General features: G+C 55.8%; 1 protein-coding gene across 3 annotated transcripts; it reads right to left on the bottom strand.

The window, feature by feature from the left end:
• Positions 1-856: 856 nt before the first annotated feature.
• Positions 857-22,029, bottom strand: RUFY4 (RUN and FYVE domain containing 4). 3 transcript variants are annotated; one of them, XM_041737054.1, is made up of 13 exons: positions 21,941-22,029; positions 20,296-20,444; positions 20,058-20,164; positions 18,708-18,833; positions 18,318-18,424; positions 17,827-17,970; positions 17,318-17,385; positions 16,992-16,997; positions 15,646-16,256; positions 14,955-15,061; positions 7,663-7,809; positions 2,598-2,708; positions 1,474-2,105 (listed from the first exon to the last, which is right to left on the bottom strand). In XM_041737054.1, exons 2-13 carry the CDS (start codon positions 20,333-20,335, stop codon positions 2,003-2,005), a joined length of 1,677 nt encoding a protein of 558 aa, XP_041592988.1. In that variant the 5' UTR covers positions 20,336-20,444; positions 21,941-22,029; the 3' UTR covers positions 1,474-2,002. The 3 variants fall into 3 exon arrangements, with proteins under 3 accessions (XP_041592986.1, XP_041592988.1, XP_041592987.1); XM_041737052.1 differs by lacking the exons at positions 1,474-2,105; positions 16,992-16,997; positions 17,827-17,970; ... (3 more) ...; positions 20,296-20,444; positions 21,941-22,029 and adding exons at positions 857-1,425; positions 16,677-16,817 and having other exon boundaries at positions 15,646-16,263; positions 17,318-17,522; XM_041737053.1 differs by lacking the exons at positions 16,992-16,997; positions 17,827-17,970; positions 18,318-18,424; ... (2 more) ...; positions 20,296-20,444; positions 21,941-22,029 and adding an exon at positions 16,677-16,817 and having other exon boundaries at positions 15,646-16,263; positions 17,318-17,522.
• Between the last annotated feature and the right edge of the window lie 3,404 nt (positions 22,030-25,433).

Raw genomic sequence — 25,433 nt, 5'->3', positions numbered from 1 at the left:
AGCCACCCGGGCACCACCCCCTGCCCCGATTTCCTTCTGATGAGTTCTTGTCCAGGAGCATCTTGCCTCCTCTTTGAACATTGGCTTTTGCTCGGTCTCCTCTCTCCCATCAGCTCTTCGGGCAGACCTGAACTCTACTCTGGAGTTGCACTAGAATATGAGGTCTTCCACTATAATGAGAACCTTGCCCTGATAAAAGTTTCTGAGCAACTCTGACCCTCGAGAAGGGACTGCTGTCTTTTAGGGTAGGGGTGATTCTATTGTCCTGATTGCTCCAGGGCCCCAGCCCTGCCCCCCTCCGCTCCCTCCATTCCCTGCCCCTCACCTTGTTGCAGCCTTTGCTAAGGAGAAGTTCTCACCAGCTCTCCAGGGCAGGAACTGCTGTTGCAAAACTCTTGCTCCATGCAATGGTAATGGGATGCAACTCTGGGTGGCCCTGACCCCAGGAGGCGGTCCACAGGCGCTGGTCAGAGCCACAGGGTTGCCCAACTGCTACAGAGGCTCTGGCAGTCTGTGTGAGGCAGAGGGGATGGAGATAACAGCACAAATGCCTGTTTGGGGCCTCAAAGTCTGCCCTGGAGCTCAGATAGGGCAGCTAATCCCCTTGATATAAAGTGGGGCCCACGCTTCTTTGGAAACAGTATGCTCAGAAGCACCACAGTTGGCTGTCTGGTAAATAAATTTACGTAAGACTTCTCAGGCAGTCAGGGGATATGCTCTCGTCCCAGGGAGCTACATGAGTCCTCACCAACTGTCTATTAAAATGTAGCTGAGTGAGCACTGCATGGAGGAGAGTCACCTAGTCTCAGCCCTTCCCTCCAGACACTCACAGCTCGGAAACCACTGAGTCACCAGAGCTGTTGGAAGGAAAGGAGAGAGGCCCAAGCCCCATGTCTGTCTGGTCCACCTCTTCTGTCCACCAAACCAGATGCCCTGGGGAGCGGCGGGGACTCCCACACACTGCTGGTGTGTGTGTGTTTTGAGGTTGGGGTGCGGGGACAATGCACAACTTGTCTGGGAAACAGCTCAGCAGTTTCTTAAAAGTTAAACATACACGTATCGGAGGACCTGGGCATTTCATTCCTAGGTATCTACCCAAGAGAAAGAAAAGCAAACGTCTATACAAAGATTTGTACACCGATGATCGATGATCGTAGGAAACATATTTGTAACAGCCTCAAATTGGAAACGGTCCAAATGTCTGGCAACGAGTGAAGGTGTGAACAAAATTGTGGTCTCTCCCTGCAGCGGGGTACTACTTAGCAGTAAATGGGGACCTCTGAGACGTGCACCCACCTGGAGGAATCGCAGAATCGTACGCTGTGTGAAAGGAGGCAGGCAGTACAGAGTGCATACTGCAGGGCTCTGTTTTTATAAAATTCTGGAAAACTGGTGTCTAGTGGTAGGAAGCAGAATTGTGGTGGCCTAGGGATGGCGAGGGAGAGGGAGCGATTATAAAGGGCATGAAGAAATTTTGGGAATGATGGGTGCATTCTTTATTGCGAATACGGTGATGGTTTTGTGGGTGATACCAAGGTCAAAACCCATCATATTGTACAATTCATATGAAACGTGTTACAGGGCAACAGCACCTCGGGAGAGCTGTTGAAAATGAAACACCACGAAAGCAGACTTTCAAAACAGACTCCAGACTGGGTGGTTGGGCGTGTGGGGAATGGGGGGCTGGGGGAGAGATGGGGTGGGGGTGCGGAGAGATGTCGGGGCCCCTGGGTCTTCTTGGCCAAGGATGTCCTGAGCCTAGAGGGACTTCAGGGAGGATGGTGCCTGGTGCTCTTGCTCAGGAAGAAGCCGGACAGCAGTGAGCTTCCTCAAGTGGCCCAGCTCATGGGTGGCGGGTGCAGGCCTCCGACCTGCCTCCGCCTCCTGCCTGCCAGCCAGCATCCATCCTTCCGCACTTGAGCACTGGCTGCCTCAGATCACCAGCCCAGAGGAGGGGAGGGAGCTCCTGGGTGCAGTGGGCGGCCAGTCCTGGGTGCTGCCGTCAGTGGAACTGAGCCTCTCCCTTCTGGGAGCAGGGGGGGCAGCGGCGCTCCCTCTTCTTGTAGTCCACAGAGCAAGCATGGCAGACCAGGCCTCCGCAGAGCCTGGGAGCAGGGGGGGGGAGCGGGAGCTCAGGGATGTGGGTGTGGGAGGGGGGCGCGGGCTTTGAGCAGGGCTGTCCCTCCTGCAGCCCTGGGACTGTCCAAGGAGGCTCCCCGTCCCCAAAGGGTGTCTTAATGGCTCATGCCCTCCAGAGCCCTTTAGATCCAAACAGGCAGGGTCTTGGGCGAGCCCCCTCCCTCCCACTGCTTGTCCTGCCTGTGCTCCCAGAGAGGGGTGACTCCCAGAGGGGGGTGACGGGAGCAGTGTCCTCTGCACAGGACTCCTCCCAGAGGCCTGTTAATAGGTCTCTTCTGGGGAGGGATGGATGCACAATCCTATCCTCTGAGCCCTTTCCACTGCTCTGGTTCAGGTCGAAGCTAAGTGTTGTGTAAAGTGAGTGGCCGGCTTTCTATGGCTTTCCCAAGCCCCAGTTCCCGTGTCCCTCCCTTCCCGAAGGGGGCAGAGCAAGGACTCTGTGTCCCCCCCCCCATTACCTGCACGGGTACCGCCGAGACAGCCGGCCAAACACCCTGCTGCAGGCCACACAGCACCCTGGGGCCATGGAAGAGAGACGCTGCACCTCCTGCCACAGGTCATCCTTCTCTCTGATGGGCCCGTGGAGGTGGGGAGACCCAGATGGGGAGAAAGAAGAGATGAGATGGAGTCACACAGACTCCCCCCGCACACACACACACACAGCAGCGCGGAAAGACAGAGGCATAGAAAATGAGAGGGAGACAGAGAGAAAGGAAGCCAGGGAGTCAGAGAAGAGATGGAGAGAGGTAGATGGCGAGGTAAATGGAGAGAGAGAGAGAGAGAGAGAGAGAGAGAACAAGACGCAGAGACAGGGACACAGACAGAGAGGGAGAGACAAATAGATGGACAGAGAAAGGAGAGACAGAAATGAAGAGATCATGAAAGAGACATTGAGAGAGACATACACACAAGAGATGAGGGAGTCTGTGGTCTTTGGGAAGATGGACGGCGACACCTGGGTCCCCCTTGCCCAACGTGGCCTATAGATCCCACCTCCTCCTAGGGGTGCTCCCTGATTGTGGACGCCCCCCTTCTGCCCGCAGGTTTTATTTGGCACTTGATGCAAACCCCCTTCTAGTTATGATCTGCAAAGTTTGCTCCTGCAAAACTGTCCTCACTGCTTTTTATTTATTTTTATTTTTTGAAGGGGGCACCCGGGTGGATCAGTTGGTTAAGCGTCCGACTCCTGATTTTGGCTCAGGTCATGATCTCAGGGTGGTGAAATTAAGCCCCATGTCAGGCTCTTCACTGGGAGTTGGGCCTGCTTAAGATTCTCTCTCTCTCCTTCTCTCTCTGCCCCTCCACCCCCTCTCCATCTCTAAAAAAAAAGGATGTTTAGGAATGTGGATTAAAATGTTAAAATGTTTTTGTTTTAAATCTGGGATGGTTGGGTGGCTCTGTTGGTTAATCATCAGTCTCTTGATTTCGGCTCAGGTCATGATCTCAGGGTTGTGAGATCGAGCCCCTCCTCTGGCTCCAAGCTGGGCATGGAGCCTGCCTAAGATCCTCTCTCTCTCCCTCTGAGCCTCCCTCTCTAAAAAAAAATTTTTTTAAGCAAAATGATACATACACATGCATTAAAACTCCAAAAGCACAGAAGAACTTAGACCAAAGGGAAATAGACACCCTCCCCACACCTTCCAATGTCGGTGGCAAACCACTTCTTACACTTTTAGCTTTTTCTCCTTGATATTACTCCCACACTTAAATAACATGCTCAGATCCTCTCCTCCTGACATATCAAGAAGGAGCGTCTTCTACAGAGCTCCTTACCCTGATGTCAGGGGAGTTCGCTTTATTTCGTACCATCCCACTAGCTCCGCCTCCTTCCTCCCCAGGCAGTTATATCCCTGTTTTTGGTTTCTCTGTTACTACAGCAGCTTTACGGAACACACTCACACATTTATCCCTCACTCATCCTATGAGGCACAGATAGCATCCTGGTTGCCATTCTGTGATACGACCGTGGTGCCGCCAGCCTCCGCTTGCCTTCAGCTGGCCTCCTTCGCCCACCTCCTACTTGTCACCCAGTCCCACAACGTCCAATATGGTAGCCACTAGCCACGTGTGGCTACTTAAACTTGTATTTAATTCAACAAAAATTCACTAAGATTAGGGATCCCTGGGTGGCACAGCGGTTTAGCGCCTGCCTTTGGCCCAGGGCGTGATCCTGGAGACCCGGGATCGAGTCCCGCGTCGGGCTCCCGGTGCATGGAGCCTGCATCTCCCTCTGCCTGTGTCTCTGCCTCTCTCTCTCTCTGTGTGACTATCATAAATTAAAAAAATTTAAAAAAAATTCACTAAGATTAGAACGTTAGTTCCTCAGACGCATCAGAAGTGCTCAGTCGCTAGGTGTGACTGGTAGCCACCATATCGGATAGGGCAAAGTTATAGAACATCTCCATCTTCACAGAAAGTTCTCTTGGATTCTATTCTATACTTAATATTGTTTAGATGATGACCTTCACGTTTGTTCTACAATTGCAATTGTTTTCTGTGTTTTTTTTTTTAGGTTGATTCTAACATTTAAAAAAAATCAATTAATAGTATTTACATTATCAGACAATATTAAGCATATTGCTTCAGGGAGAGTTCAGATGGGTCTTAAACATGCCCTTTCTTGGAAATTTCCTATTTTTCCAGGACTTTCCAGTTGCCTTTCTTTGCTCTTTGACTGACTTGCCTTACGCATCACCTAATTATTCCCTCTCCCCAACAAATTCTTCATCATATCAGGTGTTCTATTGATTCTCTTTCTCCCCAGAGACCTTCCTCCTGGGTCCTCAATACTTCTGCAACAGCCTGGACTCTCTGGGCTTGCTGTCCACTTGTCATCTCGGGAATTCCCTTTGCTTCTGCCCTGGGTTACTGTGACTGCTTCCTGAATTCCACGTCTTCTCTTTTCTTGGCTTACTTCCTTGTTTTTCGGAAGCACATCCTTAATTAACTTCCCAAGAAAGGCTGTGTAGGAGTTGCTTTTTCTGTGACCTGTCTTTCTGAAAAATGTTTTCTTCCTGAATCACCTTCCCTACTTGCTTCACAATTTGGCTGGACCTAGAATTCTAGGCCAAAATTTGTCCTTCCTCAGAACTTGAAAGTATGACACCACTGATTCTTTTTCCTTTTTTTTTTTTTTTTTTTTTAAGCAGACTTCACACCCAGCGTGGATCCCCAGGTGGGGCTTGAACTCATGACCCTGAGATCAAGACCTGAGCCAAGACAAAGGGTTGGATGCTTAACTGACTGAGCTATGCAGGCGTCCCAGCACCATTGATTCTTGACATGCTTTTCCATGTTGTATTTCTTTTATAAGTGACGTGTTTGAATATATTGCCCTCATCTTCGTTCTACAGAGATTTCACAATGGTGTGTATCTGTGGGCTTTTCCCTTCCTTTCACTTGTGTTGGTCACTCAGTGACATCTTTACACTAAAGACCTGTGACCATCAGAGTTGAGAAAGTCTCTCATCATTTTATCTGACAATCTCCTCCATCTTATTCTCTCCTTTGGAATTGTCAGTTGGAGAAGATAGTGAAACTCCTGGAGTGATTCTTTATGTTTGCAATTGTTTCTCTCGTGCATTCCATCTTGTCATGCCTTTTACTCCGTGTCCTGAGAGACTGCCTCCTCTTCCTTTTCCAGTCCTTATGAATTAAAAATTTTTTGAGAGATATTTTTAATTTCCAAGAACATTTCTCATCTTTTGCTGGTCGCTTTGCACAGCGTCTTGTTTCATGGGAGATGTTGTCTTTTTGTTTATCTTTGTCTCTTCCTTTTATGTTCTAGATTCTTCTCAAACATCTGGGGATCTCTGGTTACCATTTCATGTTTAAGTTGCTCAAGCTTCAAGTAGTGGACAGGGGCGGTTGGCTTGTGGCATCCTTTGAGGAAGGACTGGGCAGGGAGCTAGCTGCTATGCAGACAAATGCCAGAACACATTGTTCTTTGGGGCATCTAACTTTTTTAGAGAAGGATGTTTTAATGATTTGCCTCAGAAATAGACCCCTTGGTGTTAATATTCTGCAGTCAAGGAGGCAGGGGGGTGTACACTGCTCTTTCTAATGACTTTAACAGTTAATTTTCCCGATTTCTGTCTCTCATTTCATTTCTGCCATTTGAAATGTTCCTGGTGACCCTGGTGTCTCTGGCCCTGAGTTTTAACTTGGGCTAACTCCAGTGTCTACTTTTTTCATCCATTTTCTGGTTTCTGGAAATTAGCAGAAATCTCTTTTTTTCTGGTTGGCCCCTCCACCTTTCTCTCTATTACAAGTTTTATTTAATAAAAATTTTTTTTTTTACAATCATTCTAGTGAGATTTCTGGATGGAAAATAGGTGATGTGCTATCAGTCTACCATCCTGATGCAGAAGTCAGTCTCTGTGGCTTTCCTCTCCTATTTTTGCTTAGGGCCAGATTTTCCATGATGCGTCTGCAAGGGACATTAGGTTACGCAGTTTGGAATCTTGTGATGAGTTTCTTTAACACAAGGAAAAACATTTTTCTTTCCTGATGCACTGCTGTATTTTTCCTTGGAACACCTGATGACATTTAGGCAACTGTTTCCAGTTTTGATTGTCCCGCCAAAATGCTCAGAGTTAAGTTTTAACCCTAACCCTAATCCTAATACCTCGGGAGTATATATTTTTCCTCTTCTATTTCATCTGTTTTTCTTTAACAATCATATGTGTGGGCACTTGTGTCTTTTATCGTTGGCTACCTTAAATTCTTTTGTGAGATATACAGCTAATTTTTTATATCCCCCCTTTTCCCAGTTGACGGCTCCTTGGAGGAGATCATTCCTTAAATTGTTCTTTCCAGATTGACCTCTCCCTTCTCTCATCTTTAATATCACTTGGATTTTGTGCAAGAAGATTTAGTCCTAGATGATTCCTCAATGACCTTCCAATTCTAATGGAACCTGAGTCCAATGGTGTCCTGCTTCCTGAACTGGGTCAAAGTATAACACTAGCTCCCCACTAGCCAGAAGGGCAGAAGCCAGACTTTACAAAGCTCCTCCATCCCTCTGTGGCTTAGTGGTTTGGAATCAATCCTGGTGCGCTCAGCCTCTGAATCCGGGACAGCTGACCCAGGATGGCCCATAGACCCACCCAGAGGCCGAGGAAGCCCAGCAGGCAGTCAGGTACAGGACATTAGCTCCTGCCTCACCTCCCCTTTCTTTCAATCCTTTCTCCATCCATGGGCTCCTTTCCTTTCCCCTAACCTTAGTAGGTGTGTGTATGTGTGTGTGTGGGGGGTTTGCAGTGGTGGCGTGCCTTACAGCCAGTGGACGCCATGCAATTCATTTGCTGTGTGTCCTTGGTGGCCTAGTCAGCCTCTCTGGGCCTTAGTTTCTTCATCTATAGAATGAGAACAGCTGGGATGACTAAAGGAAGGAGAAGAGTCAGGGTACATAAAGGGTTCAGAACCCGGCTTGATAGTTTTTAGTGGAGTAGAATCTTCATTCCCGTCTCTGCATCCCACGCCACCCCAACCCGCACTCCTGCCCCCCGTGGCTGCCCTTACCGGACCAGCTCTAGCACCCTCATCTTCATGGCACGGACCAGGTCCCGCTGCCCTCCAAGCTCCTTCTCGTACTTGGCGTCCCTCCTCTCGGCCTCCTGCTGCTTCTGCTCCAGCTCTGTCTGCAGCCGGGCCCTGTCTTCCTGACACCTGGGCAGGGGAGGAGGGCTCAGCTCTCAGCATGGCTGCTCCAGCCAGGCCTCTACCTGACAGGGAGCCTCCTACAGCTGGTGTGCGCACACACACCGTACACACCACACACACACACACACTAGCGACACACATGCTCACAGACACACACGTACTGCACATGTACTTCACGCCCTCACAGCCCCCCATGTCACACACGCCACATATACACACACACAACACAGAACACCAACACCATCCACACAAGTCACAACACACCATACACACCATATAACACACATAACCACACACTACATACTGATCTCACACTGCATACACTTGCAACACACCATATCTACACACAATACACAACACATATACCACATACCATACACACACATCACACACACAACATACACACCATAGGCCACACACACTGTACACACTACACATATACACACCACACACAACACACACACACAGTCACATATACACACATACGCCACACATTCTCCACACCTCCCCACACCCTCCTATGCCACACATACTCACACACACATAACACATAGCACCATACACAACGAGCTGAGTGCTGTAGAGCATGACATCTATAGGCTGACTCCTTACCAACTGTTCAGAGGAATGAAAACAGGGTGTATGTAGCCTCATGTGTTCCCTTAGAGAGGATGAGCCAACATTTCCATGTGCATTTCATTTCTTTTCTTTTTTAACATTTCCATTTTAAAATGTAATTTTTCTTGAAGGGCATGCTCACAATTGTGGCAGCTCTCTGGAGGGAAGGGGGGTGTCTGGGGACCCAGGCTGGATGGGCTTTTTTTTACCCAGCTGAGAACAATTACTGGTTTGGGAGGGAGGTAAGTGGTGTAGGGCTTGGGGTAATTTTTAGGTTCTAAAATATTCTGAAACATTATAATACATTGTATTTTCAGTTAAAAAAGCAATATTAAACATATGGCTTTCTTAGATTTTTGTTTCAATTTGGGCTTGGCATCTCCTCAGCTCTATTCTTGCCTCTTCTGTCTTTGATGGCTTCCTAGAAAGTTCCAAGAAATCTACTGGACTGGAAATAAGGTCCCCGCCCTGGGTTCTAGTCACTCCCTCCATCACTCAGATAGGAGGGTGTTGCAAAGGCGGGGTACACATCCTGTGACCTCAGATGTGTGTGTGTGTGGCCACATCCCTGGGCTTCAGTGTGTTTGAGACTTGCAAGAGGCTTGACAACGAACTGAATTATGAGTTTTTCCAGTGCCGCCATGTAGCACGCCTCAGAGAAGAAAGCTGGGTGGGGTGGGGGAGCTTAAAATCAAACCAGCCACAGATCCCCATGGAAATTCTGAAAGACCAGTCAGTCCCTGCAGCCTTAAGGAAGGGTGTCCCTGTGCTCAGGGCCGTGGTCTGACTTTTAATGAACATTCTGGTCTTCAGTCTCCTTACTTCTTAGTACCGATGTTTCATTTTCCTGAGCTAGTTTACTTGTGCTCTGATTCCAGGGCCTTTGGCGTGGCTGGTGCTGGCCCTGATGTGAGTGAGCATTGTGCTTACGGGGGTGTCTTTGAGTGGGAGGGAACATTTATTAAACACCTATGGGGTGCCAATGGCTGTTTGAGGTGGTGGGAATAGAGAAGTGCATATGCAGAAGAAGACACAGACATGGCCAACAAGCACATGAGAAAATGCTCCGCATCACTGGCCATCAGGGAAATACAAATCAAAACCACAATGAGATACCACGTCACACCAGTGAGAATGGGGAAAATTAACAAGGCAGGAAACCACAAATGTTGGAGAGGATGCGGAGAAAGGGGAACCCTCCTGCACTGTTGGTGGGAATGTGAACTGCTGCAGCCACTCTGGAAAACTGTGTGGAGGTTCCTCAAAGAGTTAAAAATAGACCTGCCCTACGACCCAGCAATTGCACTGCTGGGGATTTACCCCAAAGATACAGATGCAGTGAAACACCGGGGCACGTCCACCCCGATGTTTCTAGCAGCAATGTCCACAATACCCACACTGTAGGAGGAACCTCGGTGTCCATCGACAGATGAATGGATAGAGAAGCTGTGGTCTATGTATACAATGGAATATTCCTCAGCCATTAGAAACGACAAATACCCACCATTTGCTTCGACGTGGATGGACCTGGAGGGTATTATGCTGAGTGAAGTAAGTCAATCAGAGAAGGACAAACATGGTCTCATTCATTCAGGGAATATAAAAAATAGTGAAAGGGATCATAGGGGAAAGGAGAGAAAATGAGTGGGAAATATCAGAGAGGGAGACAGAACATAAAGACTCCTGACTCTGGGAAACGAACAAGGGGTGGTACAAAGGGAAGTGGATGGGGAGATGGGGTGACTGGGTGTGGGCACTGAGGGGGCACTTGAGGGGATGAGCACTGGGTATTATGCTATATGTTGGCAAATCGAACTCCAATAAAAAAATATACAAAAGAGAGAGAGAGAGAGAGAGAGAGAGAGAAGTGCATATGGCTCCCGATAGAGCTTAGGGTGTTTGGGGCAGGGGTCAAAGCAGGTGATAGGCTAGTAAGATAGTGAAGTGAAGCTTATGACCAAGATACAGGAGGGGGGTCAGACTTGAGAGGGTCCTCGGGAGAGACTCCTGAGACAAGGTGACTTTTCAGCAGATCTAGGGGGTGAAAAGTCAGCCATGTAGAGCCAGTGAAGGACACATGCAAAGGTCCGCAAGTTGGCACGAACGTGGTTTGTTTGAGGAACTGAAAGAAGGCAAGGGAAGGTGAAATATCAGGAAGGGCAGGAGGTAGGGGCAGGCAAGAGATGAGGTGGGAAGGATACAGGGCCTGATGTCTCCCTCCCTGGCCCCAGGAGTAGTGGACTTTAATCTCAATGCAATTGAAAGCCATTGAAGTGGGGCGTCTGAGTGGCTTAGTCGGGTAAGCGTCTGCCGTTGACTAAGGTCATGAGCCTCGGGTCCTGGGATTGAGCCCCGTGTCAGCTCCCTGCTCAGTGGGGAATCTGCTTCTCCCTCTTCCTCTGTCCCCCCCCCCCACCCCGCTTGTGCTCACTCTCTCTCAAGTAAATAAATAAAAATCTTTTTTAAAAATATTTTTATTTATTTACTCATAAGAGACACAGAGAGAGGCAGAGATATAGGCAGAGGGAGTTCCCTGCAGGGAACTCGACATGAGATTCGATCCCAGGATCCTGGGGTCATGACCTTAGTCAAAGGCAGATGCTCAACCGCTGAGCCACCCAGATGTCCCTAAATAAAATCTTTTAAAAAAAAGAAAAAAAAAAAAAGAAAATCACCAGCATATTTCAAGCAGGGGCTGATAGACACTGCTGGTGTGGGAGCAGTGAGGGGGGCATGGAAGGAATTTGAGTGTATTGAACACCTACTATATGCCAGCCCCTGAGCCCAGTGCTTTATAGCCCAGTTTCATTTAATTTTCACAAATTCATGGGCAGCTAGTATGATCACCATTTTACAGGAAAGAAAATAGAGCTTCAGGGAGGAGATCACACTTTGCCTACAGTCACACAGCTTGGTAAGTGGAGGGAGCAGAGATCTGGATGCAGGCCTGTCAAGCCATACTTTTCTGCCTCTGCATTTTTGTCCATGCAGGGCCCTGGTCGCCAGGGGTTTATGGCACCAGTGCTGAGTGGGCAGCAGGTGGGAGCAGGGACCAATCCTTAGGATTGGTCCTAAGGGGCTGGTCTGCCTCAAAGGAGTTCAGTGGAGGGTGAGGGTGGGGGAGAAGTGTGATGTTTGCCTATCTCCCCATCTGAGGACCTCTTCCAGTCATACGTGACTTAGTCACGTTAGTCCCTCCAGGGGCAGAGGAAACCTACCTGCTTGGAAAGATGGTCTCACAGAGCATCTGGGCTGGAAGGAGGAACTTTAAAGATCCAACCATCTCCTTCTGCAAATCAGGGACCAGAGGCCAGAGAGGGAAGGCCAGTTTCCCAAGGTGCCAAGGCTCAAAAGCTGGGGAGTGGGTATTGGATGCCACCTAGCCCAGTTCCAAGCATATTTTCTTAGCCCCCGTTGGTCTGCTGGGGCCTGATGCTTGGCTGGTCCGCTAGGTCTCCCGTATGCATCCAGCCTGGGGCTCTGCACCCGTGGGCTGCGCCCCTGCCCACCTTCACTCTATCCTCCACACCACAGACAAAGCAATCCTGAACCCCATGGGAACCCCCACCTCCTGCTCAAGACTCTGCTCTAGCCTTCCATAGCACACGGGGGTCTCCTTCTGCTCCAGCCACACGGGCCCGCGTGTCCCCAAGTGCACTTGCTGGGCCCCCTGCCTGGAGCACTCCTCCTACGATATTTGCATGGTCCAGTTTTCCCAGTCATTGGGGCTTCTGCTCAACTGTCACCTCCTCAGAGAGGAAGCCTGCAGCTCTAAGTCTAGGTGACTCTTCTGTCTCTGTCCCCTTTCCCGGACTGATGTTTTTCCATAGCACCCATGACTAGCTGACAGCCTATTTCTATCTGTTGATCTACTGCCTGTCTCCTCAGGTCCCCGCTCATGGCCTCAGTAGAAGCACAACAGTGTTGCTGGCTGACTCAGTGGGCCCCGTGGCACTTTGGTCTGGTGGTGGTGATGCAGCCAATCCCAGATGGATGCCGGGGACCCCTGAAGTGACACGCTCCTCCTGAGTTCCCTGGATCCCAAGAGGCAGGGGAGCGCATCCTCCTCCCAGCCCCAGGAACACAAGTTCCCGCTCTCTGCATTCTGACTCCGCAGCAGGTCCCCGGCCTGTGCGTCTCCTCCGAGCTCCACACCCTGCTGTCTGCCCAACGGCTCCACTTGCACGTCCAACGGGCATCTCAAACTTAATATATTCTCACCTCAACTCCTGCAACTCCCCCACAAGCCTGCCCCGCCACGGCAGACCGTCAGCTGGGACTGCAGCCTTCCAGCTGGTCAGGCTGGAAAATGAAGAGTCATTCTTGACTTCCGTCTTTCTCTCCCCCACCAGGAAGCCCGGCCTCACAGCTGATCCAGAATCCCGCAGCCTCTCTGCCAGAGCATCTGGGGGCTCCCTTGCCTTCCCCTTCCTCATCAGCGTCCCTGCTTCCTTACACACTAGCTCCACGGAGCAGGAGCCGCGAGCCCTTGAGAGCACAGATCAGTCCAGAATAGGCACGGCTATGGGGACAGATTAGGGCCTGCACAGGGCTGGGGGGATGGGAGAAAACGGGCAGTGGCTAATGGTACAGGGCTTCTCTTTGGGTGGTGACCGAGGCACAATTTTATGAATACACTCAAAGCCATCGAATTGTTGAAAAAAAAAAAAAAAAGCAAATGTACTTAACACTAAAGCAAACAGCTCGTCTTGTCCCTCCTCTGCTCAGAACTCGCGATGCTTCCTCTCTCTCTGAGTCAAAGCCAAGGTCCTTCTGGCGACCTGCGAGGGTCTCCTGTTAGCGCGTGGCCTGCCCCTACCTCTCTCCCTCCTTTACTGCACTGAGCCTCAGTGACAGCCCTCGGACCTGCCAGGCCTGTTCCCTCCTCGGGCTCTTACTCTTGCTGCTCCTCTGTCTAGAACATTCTTCCACCACATACCCAAATGGCTTATCCCTCGCTTCCTTCAGGTCTTTCTCACACATGCTTTCTCAGGGAGGTCCCAGGCCAAGCAGCCGTGTTTAACATCACCCCTTGACACGTCCATTCCCTTTCCCTGCTCCATTTTTTTTCTTCTTAGAGCTTGTCACATGGGACACTGTGATTATCGGGTTCATCGATTGCCTCCCCACTAGAAGGTAAGCTCCACGAGGCCAGGGATCGGTCTGTGTGGCCCACAAGAGGATTTCCGGCACACAGGACAGGGCTGGCACAGAGTAGGCCGACAGAGGGTCTGTGGGAGGATGGGTGGCAGGACAGCGGCCTGTGAGACAAGGTCTCCCCGCCAAGGGAGCAGCCTGGGTCCGGTGGTCTCCTCGGAGCCTCCCAGCTGCTCCCTCCAGCCCGTCTGGATTTCCAGAGAAGGTCCCTGGGTGGGCAAGGCCCCTGCCTTCACCTGGGGCCTGGATCATGGGACTCTTCCCTGTCCAAACTGCCAGGCTCAGCTGAGCATCTGGAGGGAGGAGCCCTGGGGGCCTTTTATGGGGTTGGTTTCTGGGCCCACAGCCTCTCTCAGCCTTTTGAGCAGAGACAGTGAACTGGCCGGTGATTCAGTCTGAGACACAGCTCCCCGGGCTCCCATGGGGTTCGGGCTGGTGCCTCCCGGGCCCCGGGGGGCGAAGGTCAGCGTGTGCGAGAGACAGAGCCAGGTGAGCACACTAGGCACACAGGGGCCAAGGGAGCGAGACCCAGAGAGGCGGAGTCAGGCCAAGGAAGACCTTTGCATGGCGGAGATAGTTGAAAAAATTATGAAGGAGAAACTCAGCCGCTGAGAGAGTGTGCTCCGGGCTCTTGAGTTAACGTGATGATGGGAAGGCAAAGACGCTGGGTGGTGAGAGGTGCTGAGTAGGAGAGACAGAGGCCAGGTATTGGCTGAGCGCCTGTGTGTAAGCCCACTGATTGTGCAGCCAGCTGCCGGGGTGCAGACCTCATCTCCTCCACTGACGGGAGACATTGGGGCAATTGTGTGGGGCCTTTGAGACTCAGTTTCCTTATCTAGAACATGGAGATCCTTAGAGAACCTACCTCACAAGTTCGTTAAAAGGAAATGCCTAGAACAGTGCCAGGGACATAGTAAATGCTCAGTACGTGATGGTTGCGATGAGGGCTGTGACTGAATAGGGTGAAAGAGATGCTGCAACAGGGAGCAGAAAGTGAGAGACAAGCAGACAGGGGAAAGGTGGGGACCAAAGGGCAAGGGTGCAGAGGGGCAGGGAGGGAGGCTGGCTTGCGGAGAGGGAAGGGGAGCAGCAGCAGAGGGGCTGAGGTGAGTGTGGGAGGGGAGGGAGGCTGGGACAGGAGGCTCTTGGAGACACCAGAGAGGGAGGGGCTGGCACGGTGGGGGGAGTGGGAGCTCCTCGGGGAGCCCCAGGTGTGCTGCCCTGATGCCTCAGCATCCTGAGGTTGTGCCCAGCATGGGAGGCACTCAGAAGATGCCTGCTGGGGTGACCCAGGAAGGAGGAGCAGGAGCTGGGGGGGGGCCTCCACCCAGTGGCCTCCCTGCCTCCCCTGTTATGTGCTCCGTTGCCAAGGTTACCTGCTGAGCTGCTCCTGCAGTGTCTTCAATTCCCCTTCCCGCTCCTTCAGCAGCTGCTCCAGATGCTGGGCCTGCTCCTTAGTCTTCTGGAGCCCATGTCTCAGGCTCTTGGGGGTGGGAGGTAAAGGGAGGGAGAGGGAAGCTGATGGAGAAGGGCAGAGATCCCAGCCCCCAGGTCTGACTGGATAAACATCCCTGTGAGACCCCAGGCCAGGAGAGACAGCCCTGGGGTGGAGGGCAGGGCTGGGGGACAGCGTTGGGAGCAGATGCCCGGCTCTACTGCTGGTGAGCCTGGAGCCACTACTCTGTCCTTTGCTGAGAGATGAAAGTTGTAGAGCTCAGGGGGGGTGGGGAGGCTGGGCATGAAGGCTCTGGCCAGAGAGGAGGCTGAAGGAAGGCCCGAAATCGATGTTGGTGATCTCCAGGAGAAGCAGCTACAAGAGCAGGGAGCTGGCTGCCCCGAAGACCTGCTGGGGAGGGGTCTCAGACCCAAGTGCCCGCAGGAGCCAGGCAGGTAGGACTGATGATGAATGGAGTGGACCTGGCACTGGCCATGGTAAGACCTCCTGGGAGAATAATCATCCTGTGCGGACCAATCAGAACTGATCTGGCGGCTGCAAGGCCTGCCCCCTACTACCAGGAAGGCTCCCACCCGTGGGCCAGGTGCGAGAGGGAGCTCAGCTGCTCTCACCTTGACCACATCCTGCAAGGCCATCGCTGCCTGTTCCTTCCTCCTGGTCACAGTGGTCACTCCTGTTTCCCCTTGTGGTCTCTCTGGGGCAGCGTCTTCCTCTGCTCCCAGGTCTCGTAGTAGGACCCGAGGGTCCCCCGGAAGGCTAGGCACCTCCAGCTCCTGCCGGCTCCCTGGCATCGTGTCCTCTATTGTCCCTGTGGGGCTGGAGGCCGGCAGCCTATGGACATGACCCCACTCTGCTCCCCCTTTAGGTATCCCCTCTGCACCAGGTAGGACCCCTCTGTCCTCAGCCTCTGTCCCTATCACCTCCTTCGGAGCTCCCTCGGCCTGCTCCCCTTGTCCCTGGACGCTGGGTGTTGAGTTCTCCAGGCAGAATCCTGTTCTTGGGGCTCCCTGAAGCTCCTCCCCCTCTGGTTCCCACATGCTCTGGGGGGGCCCGAGGCTCCTGGGATCTTCTCTCTTCTTTTCCATGGAGGGACGAAGATGCCTGTGTTGCTGCGACCTGGGGGGTGCAGCTAACCAGTCTTCCCTGGGCGCATCTCGCCGACAGCCGGCGTGGCTAGTGTGCGGCTCCTCTGGCTGGACTCCTGTGGGGTCCCCATGTGCGGCTGAGATCTGCAGAGAAGCCCCCAAAGCCCCCTCACAACCAATTCACCAACCGGGTGCGTAGAAGGGGCCACAGACCTTCACCAAGGAACTTGCTAACTCTCAGGGAATTGAGTCAGGAGATTGGGGTCCAGGCCCCGGAATCGGAATGTTCCCATCGCCCCAGGCGGATCCGGCCGAGCTGTGGTCTGGTCAGGGAGCGGTGGTGTTTCTCCCTGTTCTTTCCTCTCCTCCCTCCCTCCCTCCTTCCCCTGCGCCTTCTGCATCGATCTGCCTTCCACGAAGTTCTTCCCACCCTCTCCTCTGACCCTGCCCCCTGAACTTCTCTGTGTCTCAGTTTTCTTGTCTGTAAAATGGGAATAATAACGTCTGCCTCGTAGGGTTGTGGTGAAAGCTTAGAGACCCACAGAGCCAAGAGTCACCTCTCTCAGGCAGCCTTCTCTGTGCTCCCACGTTCTTCTGTGCACATCCGCATCACCGCGCTTGACAGGTTGTATTGCGACGGACTCCCCCTTCTGGTCGGAGGCTGTGTCCTCATGGTTTCTGTACCTGGTGCCTGGAAGCTAATGGGGTGCAAAGCGAGACTGGGGACCAGAAGAGCCACAAGCCACCACTTGGAGAGCATGTGGCCAGGGGCCGTGCTCTGTGCTACACGAGGTCTGTCTCAAAGCATCCTCACGACCACTTGCCAGGGACCTTGGTTATTAGGGGCAGAACTGGGATTTGAACCCAGAAACCTGGCTCTTCAGTTGCTTCCTGAACTGAACTGAGATGTTTGCAAATTGTCACATGGAGGCTGTTCCCTGGTGTGCATCCTTCATGCTTCTGGTTACCCTCCCCCTGCCCCCTTTCCCTGGGTTCCCTGGCTCCCGCGTAGGGTGCCAATGGTCCCCTTCTCTCCCCAATACCCTCACCAACTCGGGAATATGAGCCCTTCCTTCTCCTGTGGCTTCCCAGTCCTCAGGTCTACACGCTGGCGTCTATCTGCTTGTGACTGCTCATCCTTGGGGGGCCCAACAGAGATGGAGAGGAGGCAACTCAGAGTGAAGTTGGGCAGAGGCACCTGCTTCAGGGCATCTTTGGTCTTTTCTGGGTCTTCTTCCCTGGGTCCTGGCGCTGGAGCCACAGGACCTGCAGTGAAAGGGGGGGCCGGGGGGGGCACTCTCCGGCAGTGGCCTTGGTGCTCAGCTGCAGGACATCCCATCTTTCCAACCCCCCATTCACCGTGCTACCCCTCCCACCTTCCGCCCTCATCCTCGTGGATGCATGCCCCTCTCCATCCACGCACGCACCCCCCCCAGCCACTCATGCTGACACCCGCCATGGGTTTATCTTTCTGACCCTCCAACAACTCCTTCGGAGTGTGTCCTGTATGCAGCACCATGCAAAGTGGCGGGATTACACTGGGCAAACAGATGCCTGGGGAGGTGGGGAACCGGGGCCTCGGACTGCAAGAAGGGGAGGTGAACTGATGGTACCAGAGGCCGAATTTGGAGCTCACTGGTGGGTGGGTGGTGGTCAACGTCAGTGAGGCACTGGAGACAGGCTTCCCTCCACGCAGGACCCACTCACTCTGAGAACATGGGCCAGGCTTCGTCTAGGTTTGGCCACTGCAGGTCCAAGTCAAAGGCCACCGCATTGAGAGTGTAGAGAGCGTCCAGGAGGTCTTCCCGGAGTTCGGGGCACACCAGAGGGCTCCGGGGGCCATACCATTCCCTGTGTTAATAGTGAGCGGCAGCCTTGGCCTTTGGCCTTGGTGCTATTGCTGCCCCCACCACCCCGAGAATCTGCCTCCGCTGTGCACAACGTGGCATGGTTCCCAAGGCAAGGGTGTGGCCCTCGGGGAGCAGGAGGCTTCAGCTTCATGGTGCTACAGGGACTCCTATGTTCTGGCCGCCCCCCTTGCTCTTTCTTCCTTGATTTTTCCCTCATGGCTCTCAATTTAGTTGCTCTTGATAGTCACCCTCCATCTGGGGCAGGGGGGCGGGGAGAGAGGCATCTTGCACAAGGGAGGGACAGTGGGCTCCGAGGGTGTCAGGAGGAGCACGTCCCAACAGCCTCACCTGGTGAGCTCTGTGTTCAGGAGGCAGAGCTGCAGGGACTCGGCCAGCTGTCCCTGGGCCAGGCAGAAGCGGATGAGAGCGCGGCCTTTTGCCAGAGGAGTCTTCAGCTGCGGGGTGCATAGGGGGCGAATGGTGGGGGGCCGGGGGCTGGGGGGCACTCAGCCAGCACAGACCGACGAAATGGGAACTTGTATCGTCATGGGAGGAAAGAGGTGGCCGGAGGGATGCTGAGGGCAGGGCTAATGAGATGTGAGGACCAGGTGAGGGGTCTGTGGTCCGTGGGGCAGGGATGGGTGAGAAAGAGGCCCCCGGAGGCCTTCCCCACCAAGGGCCCGATGACAGGACCCCCTGATGCTGAGGCCAGCCACCCTACCACCTGGCTCTGGACACCTTGTCCTGTGAGTGAACGAAGTGGACCGGCTCCGTGCCACCCCGCTGCCGCCACAGGGCGGTGCAGAGGAAGTCCCAGTAATCCTTCCGAGGCCTCAGGAAGCTCTTCTGCTCTTTCTGGTCAAACTGGGAGCGAGATGAGGGACAGGAAAGCATAGAGATGTTTCCTCCCAGAAGTGGCCTTGCCTTCCAGCACGCTGAGAGAGGAAAGGGCTACAGTAGATGGGCCTGGCTCCGCCCTGACGGGCTGTGTGACCACGAGCAAGGTGCTGGGCCTCTCTGAGCCTTTGGTGTTCCATTCAATCATTCCAATAGTACTTGTTGAGCACTTGCTTTGTGCCAGACTTTGTTCTGTGCCCTGGGAATTCAGCGATGAACAAACTGACCTCATGGGCATACACTTGGTAGTGGAGTTAGACAGCGAACACACTGAGTCAGTAAAACATCTGTTATGTTAGCGCTGCCTGCCAAGGAGAACAATAAAGCAGGGAAAGAGGATAGAAAGTTCGTGGTATGTGCACACACGTATGTACGTGGTGGTGTGTGTGGTGTGTATTTGTGGTGTGTATTTGTGGTGTGTAGGCCCATGTGGGTATGATTAGGGAGGTGTGTGTGTTTTAAAAATTTAGATTAGAGTGGCTAGAGAGAGCCTCACCCAGGAGATACCACTCAAGTCCAGATCTGAAGGAAATGAGAAATTGTGCCATCCAGATTTCTGGGGGAAGAACAGTGCAGGCGGCGGCAATAGCAAGTGCAAAGGCCCTGAGGTAGGTGCACTCCTGGTGTGCCTAGGGAGATCAAGGAGGCCAGTGGGACTGGAGTGCAGCACATGAGGGGTAGACTGACACACCCTGTATGCACCTGACACACCTCATGTGTGCACACAGGTACACTCACACCACGCATGTGCATAACACACAAAGGACTAGGAAGGCTACGTGTGTGTATGTGGGGGTGGTAGGGTCATCAAGCATCTCAGGAGGTCCTTGAGAATTTAGTAGGATGGGGCATGAGAAGGGCTTAGCCTGGCCAATGGTAGGTGCTCAACAAAAGTGCCAGCAGCAGGAAGAGCCAGGCCTAGGACACCTTGCCTCTGAAACATCAGTCCTCAGAGCCCGGTGGCTGCCCTCCCCACCCCTGCCCCCTCCTCACCCTGCCCCAACCTGGCCCCACCTCACTTCCTAGGCTGCAGTGACAACCACCAAGAGTGAGGTCAGATGTCAGGAAGGGCTTGCGGACTCTGAGGCGGCTGAGGCTGGCGGGCAGCTCTTCCTTGGTATCTGGGGAAACCCTCCTGGTTATCTGGGCCAGGAGAGAGGGGACTGGGAGGAGGGCAGTGGGGAGGGTCACCTGCAGGAGCTGCTCCAGGCAGCCACAGAGTCTGTGCAGCTCGGCACTGGCATCTGTCACCGGCTGCTGCCGGCCCCCGTAGTCCTGGAGGATGGCCGAGACTGCAGCTATGGGGGGGGGGGGGGGTAGGGGGGGTGGACATCAAGCCTTAGGTCATGAGGGCTCTGAGGGCAGGGCTCCCAAGACCCCTCCCTTCTCCCTCAATTCCATCCCAGAAAACCTCTCGGGACACATTCACCTTTCAGGTTCCTGGTGAGGATGGCCCCCTCCTCTGCCATGAGTATTCCAAAGTGATGTGATTCCTTGTGGCTCTCGAAGGTCCAGCCAGGAAGGCGCCTCTGGGTTCAGCTGCCCAGTTGTCTCCCCACACAAAGAAAGGATCAGAGCCTAGGCCAGGAATGGGATATATCTGGAGTCACACAGTGAGTTAACTGGCAGGATAAACACACCAGCTCTTCCTTGTAGGCCAGCGTGCGAAGGGGATGGTGTGGCCCTCACTAATGGGCAGTTCCTGGGTGCTAGGTGCCGTGCTCCGCGCCTGACATCCTCGTCTTAGGCCCCGTAATAATCTAGGAGGTCATTAACTCCATTGAATACCCGGTGAGAGGGCGGCTCAGACAGACAGATGAGTCTTTTATCCAATGTCACAAAGCTCTCGGTGGAGAAGCTAGAGTGTGACCTCTGGTCCGTGTGCTCACACACAGGGCAACTGGACACAAGCGGCCCATTAGTGCTCGGGCCATGAGGGCGCTGGGCTGAGGGAAAGTCACCCCTCTGCCCCACAGGGAGCCTTGCCAGAGCAGTCATCATCCTTGAGGCACACATTCATCCTTTCCTGGCCCCCAGCTGAGCGGAAAATGTGTGTGTTTGAGGACAGGGAGGCAGAAGTAAAATGAGGCCCTAGAGCTGGGATGGGGCCAGAATGCTGGGTGTGTGGGGGGAGCAGGGCACCTGGTTTTAGTCCTATGGTTCTCTCCCGAGGGAACTGTGGCCTGTTACCCCAGTGGGTCCTGGGGCTCAGAGAGCAGTCCTGTGGGCGCTAGGGGCCAGGGGCTTATCCTTTTATTTTTTAAATTGTTTTTTTTAATTTTTATTTATTTATGATAGTCACAGAGAGAGAGAGAGAGAGAGAGAGAGAGAGAGGTAGAGACATAGACAGAGGGAGAAGCAGGCTCCATGCACCGGGAGCCCGACGTGGGACTCGATCCCGGGTCTCCAGGATCGCGCCCTGGGCCAAAGGCAGGCGCCAAACCGCTGAGCGACCCAGGGATCCCCCCAGGGGCTTATCCTGATGTAACAGAGTAAAGACCAGGCATGGGAAACCCGGGTGCTGCTGTTGCTGGAATTTCAGGGGTGGGTGGGAGTGAAGAAGCAGGGGACACAGTGGGGCGGGGGGAGGAGAGAAGGTAAAGGGGGGTGGACGGGCAGGATGGTGTTCAGGAAACACTGAGCTGGGAGTTAAGAGACCTGGGTCTCAGGACTCCTGGGTGGCTCAGTGGTTGAGCATCGGCCTTCTGCTCAGGGCGTGATTCTGGGGTTCCAGAATCGAATTCTCCCTCTGCTTATGTCTCTGCCTCTCTCTCTGTGTCTCTCATGAATAAATAAATACAATCTTAAAAAGAGAGAGAGAGAGAGAGAGAGATACCTGGGTCTTTGCCCTGGCCCTGCTAACTCACTGCATGACCTTTTGCTTTTCTGGGCCTCAGTTTCCCCATCGGTAGACCCAGGCACAGACGGAGGGTCTCTGTATCCCCTTCCAGTCCAGATGCTCTACAAAATCTATGACCACCTAGATGTACCTCCTCTGCTCTCCCTTTTCTGTCCAAGAACCTCTGCCCCCCGCTCCTGGCATTGCCACCCTAGACCCCTTCCCTGCTACTCACCTGGGAAGGCCTGGAGAGTGGCCACTTGCGTCCTGCACAGCCTTTCCCAGAGTGCCGCCTGGGAGGTGACTCAGGCCCAGCCCAGCACCCTGGAGGGGGAACCCCTGCTCAGAGCAGGAGGAGCACAAAACTGGGGGCGGGGGTGCAGAGGGGAGGGGGAGAAGTGGGAGGGGCAGGTCCAGGGTGCCAGGGCCCAATGGGTGGGCTGGGGGTTGGTACCCCTCAGGCAGACCTGGTGGTAGATGCACTTGTTGGCCAAAAGCCAGCTCACCCTGAGTGACAGCAGCATTTGCCCAAATGCAAGTTTCCTTCCCCAGCTTCTCATTGGAGGGGGGTGGTTGAGGGGTGCGTGTGTCACTTGCTCTTGTTTCTCTTCCTTGTCCCCACCAGGTGGCACAATGAGGCTGTGACTGCGGCTCCCGGATCCTCCGCGGGTCTCCAGTCTCTCCCGGGAGCGCGGTGCAGGTGGGGAGGAGGACAGCCCCCCGGGCCCCCCGCCCCCGCCCATGTGTCTCCCCCCTCCTCCCCACCTTAGTGCCTGGTCACCGGGGCCATCCTGCCCGCCCCGGCTGCTCCCCGCTAAAAGACTGCGAGAGAAGCCACGGTGAAGGCTGGGATCCGGGGCCGGGCGGCTGGGGGGCCCTCCCAGCCCGCTGTGCTCCGCCTCCGCGAGGCTCCCCCGCGGGGCCGGCTGGGGCTCGCGGTCCGGGTCTGGGTGCGCGGGGGGGCCGAGGCCGGGCGCGGGCGAGCAGAGGGGCGCGCTCCGGCTCCCAGACCTCGGCGACCTCAACAGTGGCACCCGCGGTGGCCCAGCCCGGCTCTGCCCTCCCGCCGCCACTTCCTGCCCCGCTCTCCCCGCCTGGGACTCGGTGCCCCGAGGAGCCTCCGGCCCCCGTCGGTGCCCGGGTGCCCCGTGCCCCGCGCTCTGCCGCGCTCTCGCCTTACCTGCCTCCTCCTCCCGCCCCCCCGCCCCCGCCGCCGTCGGTCTGCTGCTCGCCCTCCCAGACCCGGCAGGTCGCCGCCGGCGCCCCCGGGCCCCCGCAGCCTCGCCCCCGCCGGCGCCCCGGGGGCTCCCGCCCCCCCCGCCAGCCCGCGGCCCCGGGGCCCCGCTCCCCCGACCCAGCCCGTCCTCCATCCCCGGGGCTCCCGCCTCCGCTAGCCCGTGCCCCCGGGGTCCCGCCCCCAGCCCCGCCCCCGCCCGCGCCCCCGGGGCCCCCGCAGCCCCGCCCCCGCCCCCGGGGTCCCGCCCCCCAGCCCCGCCCCCGCCCGCGCCCCCGGGGCCCCCGCAGCCCCGCCCCCGCCCGCGCCCCCGGGGTCCCGCCCCCCAGCCCCGCCCCCGCCCGCGCCCCCGGGGTCCCGCCCCCCAGCCCCGCCCCCGCCCGCGCCCCCGGGGCCCCCGCAGCCCCGCCCCCGCCCGCGCCCCCGGGGCTCCCCCGCCCCCCGCAGCCCGGGCCCCGCGTCGCCAACCCCTCGCCCGGCCGGCACTCGGCGGCTGGCGGGCGGCGCGGGCCCCGGAGGCTCGGGCGGGGGCGCGCCGGGGGCGTCGCCACCCCCCGGACGGGCGAGGCGCCCCGAGGGCCCCGCGGTGGCCGGGGCGGGGGGCGGGCCGGCTCCCCCCGCGCCCCCTCCCCGCGCCCGCGTCCCCGCCCCCCCCCGCCGGGCGCCCGGCCGGATGGGCTGCACCGTGAGCCTGGTGTGCTGCGAGGCGCTGGAGCCCGGGCCCCCCTGCGGCCCCCAGCCCCCGGGGAGCCCCCCGGCCCCGGCCGAGCGCCGGGAGCCCGGGGCCTCGGTCCGCGCCGAGAGCGGGCGGCCGCCGCGTCAGGTAGGGCGCCGCGGGGCGGCGGGGGGGCGGGAGGCGGTGGCGGGCAGAGCCGGCTCACCTGAGACAGGTAGGGAGCCGGGAGCCGGGAGCCGGGAGCCGGGAGCCGCGCCGGGAAGCCGGCAGCCCGCAGCGGGGAGGGGCGGCCCCGAGCTGGGCCTGGGCCGAGGCAGGTCCTGGGCCTCTGGTGGCCTTGGGAGGAGGCGCCCGTGGGACGCGACTCGCCCCTCGCGAGGGCAAGCGGTTCAGGTGAGGTGTAGGAGCCGCCCAGGTAGGGCCCGGAGTGCTGCGGTGGGGGGGGGGGCGCTGAAAGGACGGACCTCCCCCGAGCTGGTCCAGAGTTGACCGTGTCCCAGGGTAGCCGCCGCGTTGTCACCCACCTCTGTAGGCAGGACGGAGGGGGCCCTCTGAACCCGGGAAGGCCCAAGCAGAGCAAGGACTGACCTGCAGGTGATGTGGGCAGCTGGCCCCTCCCCCTGCGTTCTCTGCCTCCAGTGGGTCTTGCAGGTGGGCAGCTGACCCCCTCCAGTGGGTCTTGCAGGTGGGCAGCTGACCCAGAGGGTCGGGAAGGCAGGTGCTTGTTCCGGATGAGGCGTCTGTCACGGAACCACTAGGCCTGGCATAGGTGTGGGCACTAGGTTTCTCCAAGGAGGAAGAGGAGGACAAGGAGACATTTGGGGCCACTAGGGGCTAGATAATCTTGCTCTGGGCTACCTGCTTAATCCCAACCTCCCTCCCTGTTTGGGAACTGGGACGGATGCAGCCTCCTCAGGTTTGTTTGCTGTGCAGGGTTTGGATTATAATGCCGGTGTCTTACGTGCCTCCACCTGGGGCACTCCGTGTTTGGGCAACTCAAAATGTACCCTAAGGCCGCATCCCAGCCCTTCTTCCCCATCACTGGGGCAGCCAGGAAGCCCTGTGTGTGTGTGTGTGTGTGTGTGTGTGTGCATGCTGGTGACCCCTCCGTCTCCCTTGACCAGATGTCCCTCCAAGGCAGGATGACATTCCTGGTTATACCCCACATTGCCAGGGCTCCATTTACTGGGCTCCCGGTCCTTCCCAGCTCCCTAGCGCTGCTCATCACTGCGCTGGTTGATCATGCTGACGGACAGGCGTGGTGGGGCATAGCTGCTGCCCTAGCCCTTCTAGGGGGCGGTGGCCCATGTGTGATGCTGATGGGAGCCTGAGCCTAGCCTAGTGGGGTAGGGTGAGGCCTCGGGGTGTCAGCTGGGCATCCCGTATTATTGCTTCTCGGCCCTTGCAAAGGGGCAGAGGATCTGGAGAGTGAGAGTGACATCGCACAACCCCCCGATGGTCAGGCCCTTCCAGAGGTCATCAGGGCTTCTCCTCTGCCTCAGAGCCTCATGAACACTCCTCTGCCCTTGAAGGTTTCAGGCAGAAGTGAGTTCACAGTGTCCCTCCCTTATCTGTTCCTATCTCAGACCCTTTTTTTTTTTTAAGGTTTGTTTATTTATGAGAGACACCGACTGAGAGAGAGAGGCAGAGACATAGGCAGAGGGAGAAGCAGGCTCCTCGCAGGGCATTCGATCCCCGATCCTGGGATCACGACCTGAGCCGAAGGCAGGCGCCAACCATTGAGCGACCCAGGTGTCCCTATCTCAGACCCTTCTTGACTTTACTTTCTCTGTCTCCCTACCTTCCGTGCTCCGGATG

This window comes from Vulpes lagopus, chromosome 22 (assembly GCF_018345385.1).
Source record: "Vulpes lagopus strain Blue_001 chromosome 22, ASM1834538v1, whole genome shotgun sequence".
Lineage (NCBI taxonomy): Eukaryota > Metazoa > Chordata > Mammalia > Carnivora > Canidae > Vulpes > Vulpes lagopus.
The sequence above is the reverse complement of the archived record's forward strand: the minus strand, read 5'-3'. Positions and strand labels throughout refer to the sequence as shown.

Excerpts from the sequence above, each read along its gene's own strand:
- RUFY4 (XM_041737054.1), bottom strand. The coding sequence starts at position 20,335 with ATGGCAGAGGAGGGGGCCATCCTCACCAGGAACCTGAAAG. Across the intron at positions 20,165-20,295 it reads CCTCACCAGGAACCTGAAAG|CTGCAGTCTCGGCCATCCTC; the intron begins GTGAATGTGTCC and ends CCCCCCCCATAG. Across the intron at positions 7,810-14,954 it reads CTGCAGGAGCAGCTCAGCAG|GTGTCAGGAAGACAGGGCCC; the intron begins GTAACCTTGGCA and ends TCCCCTGCCCAG.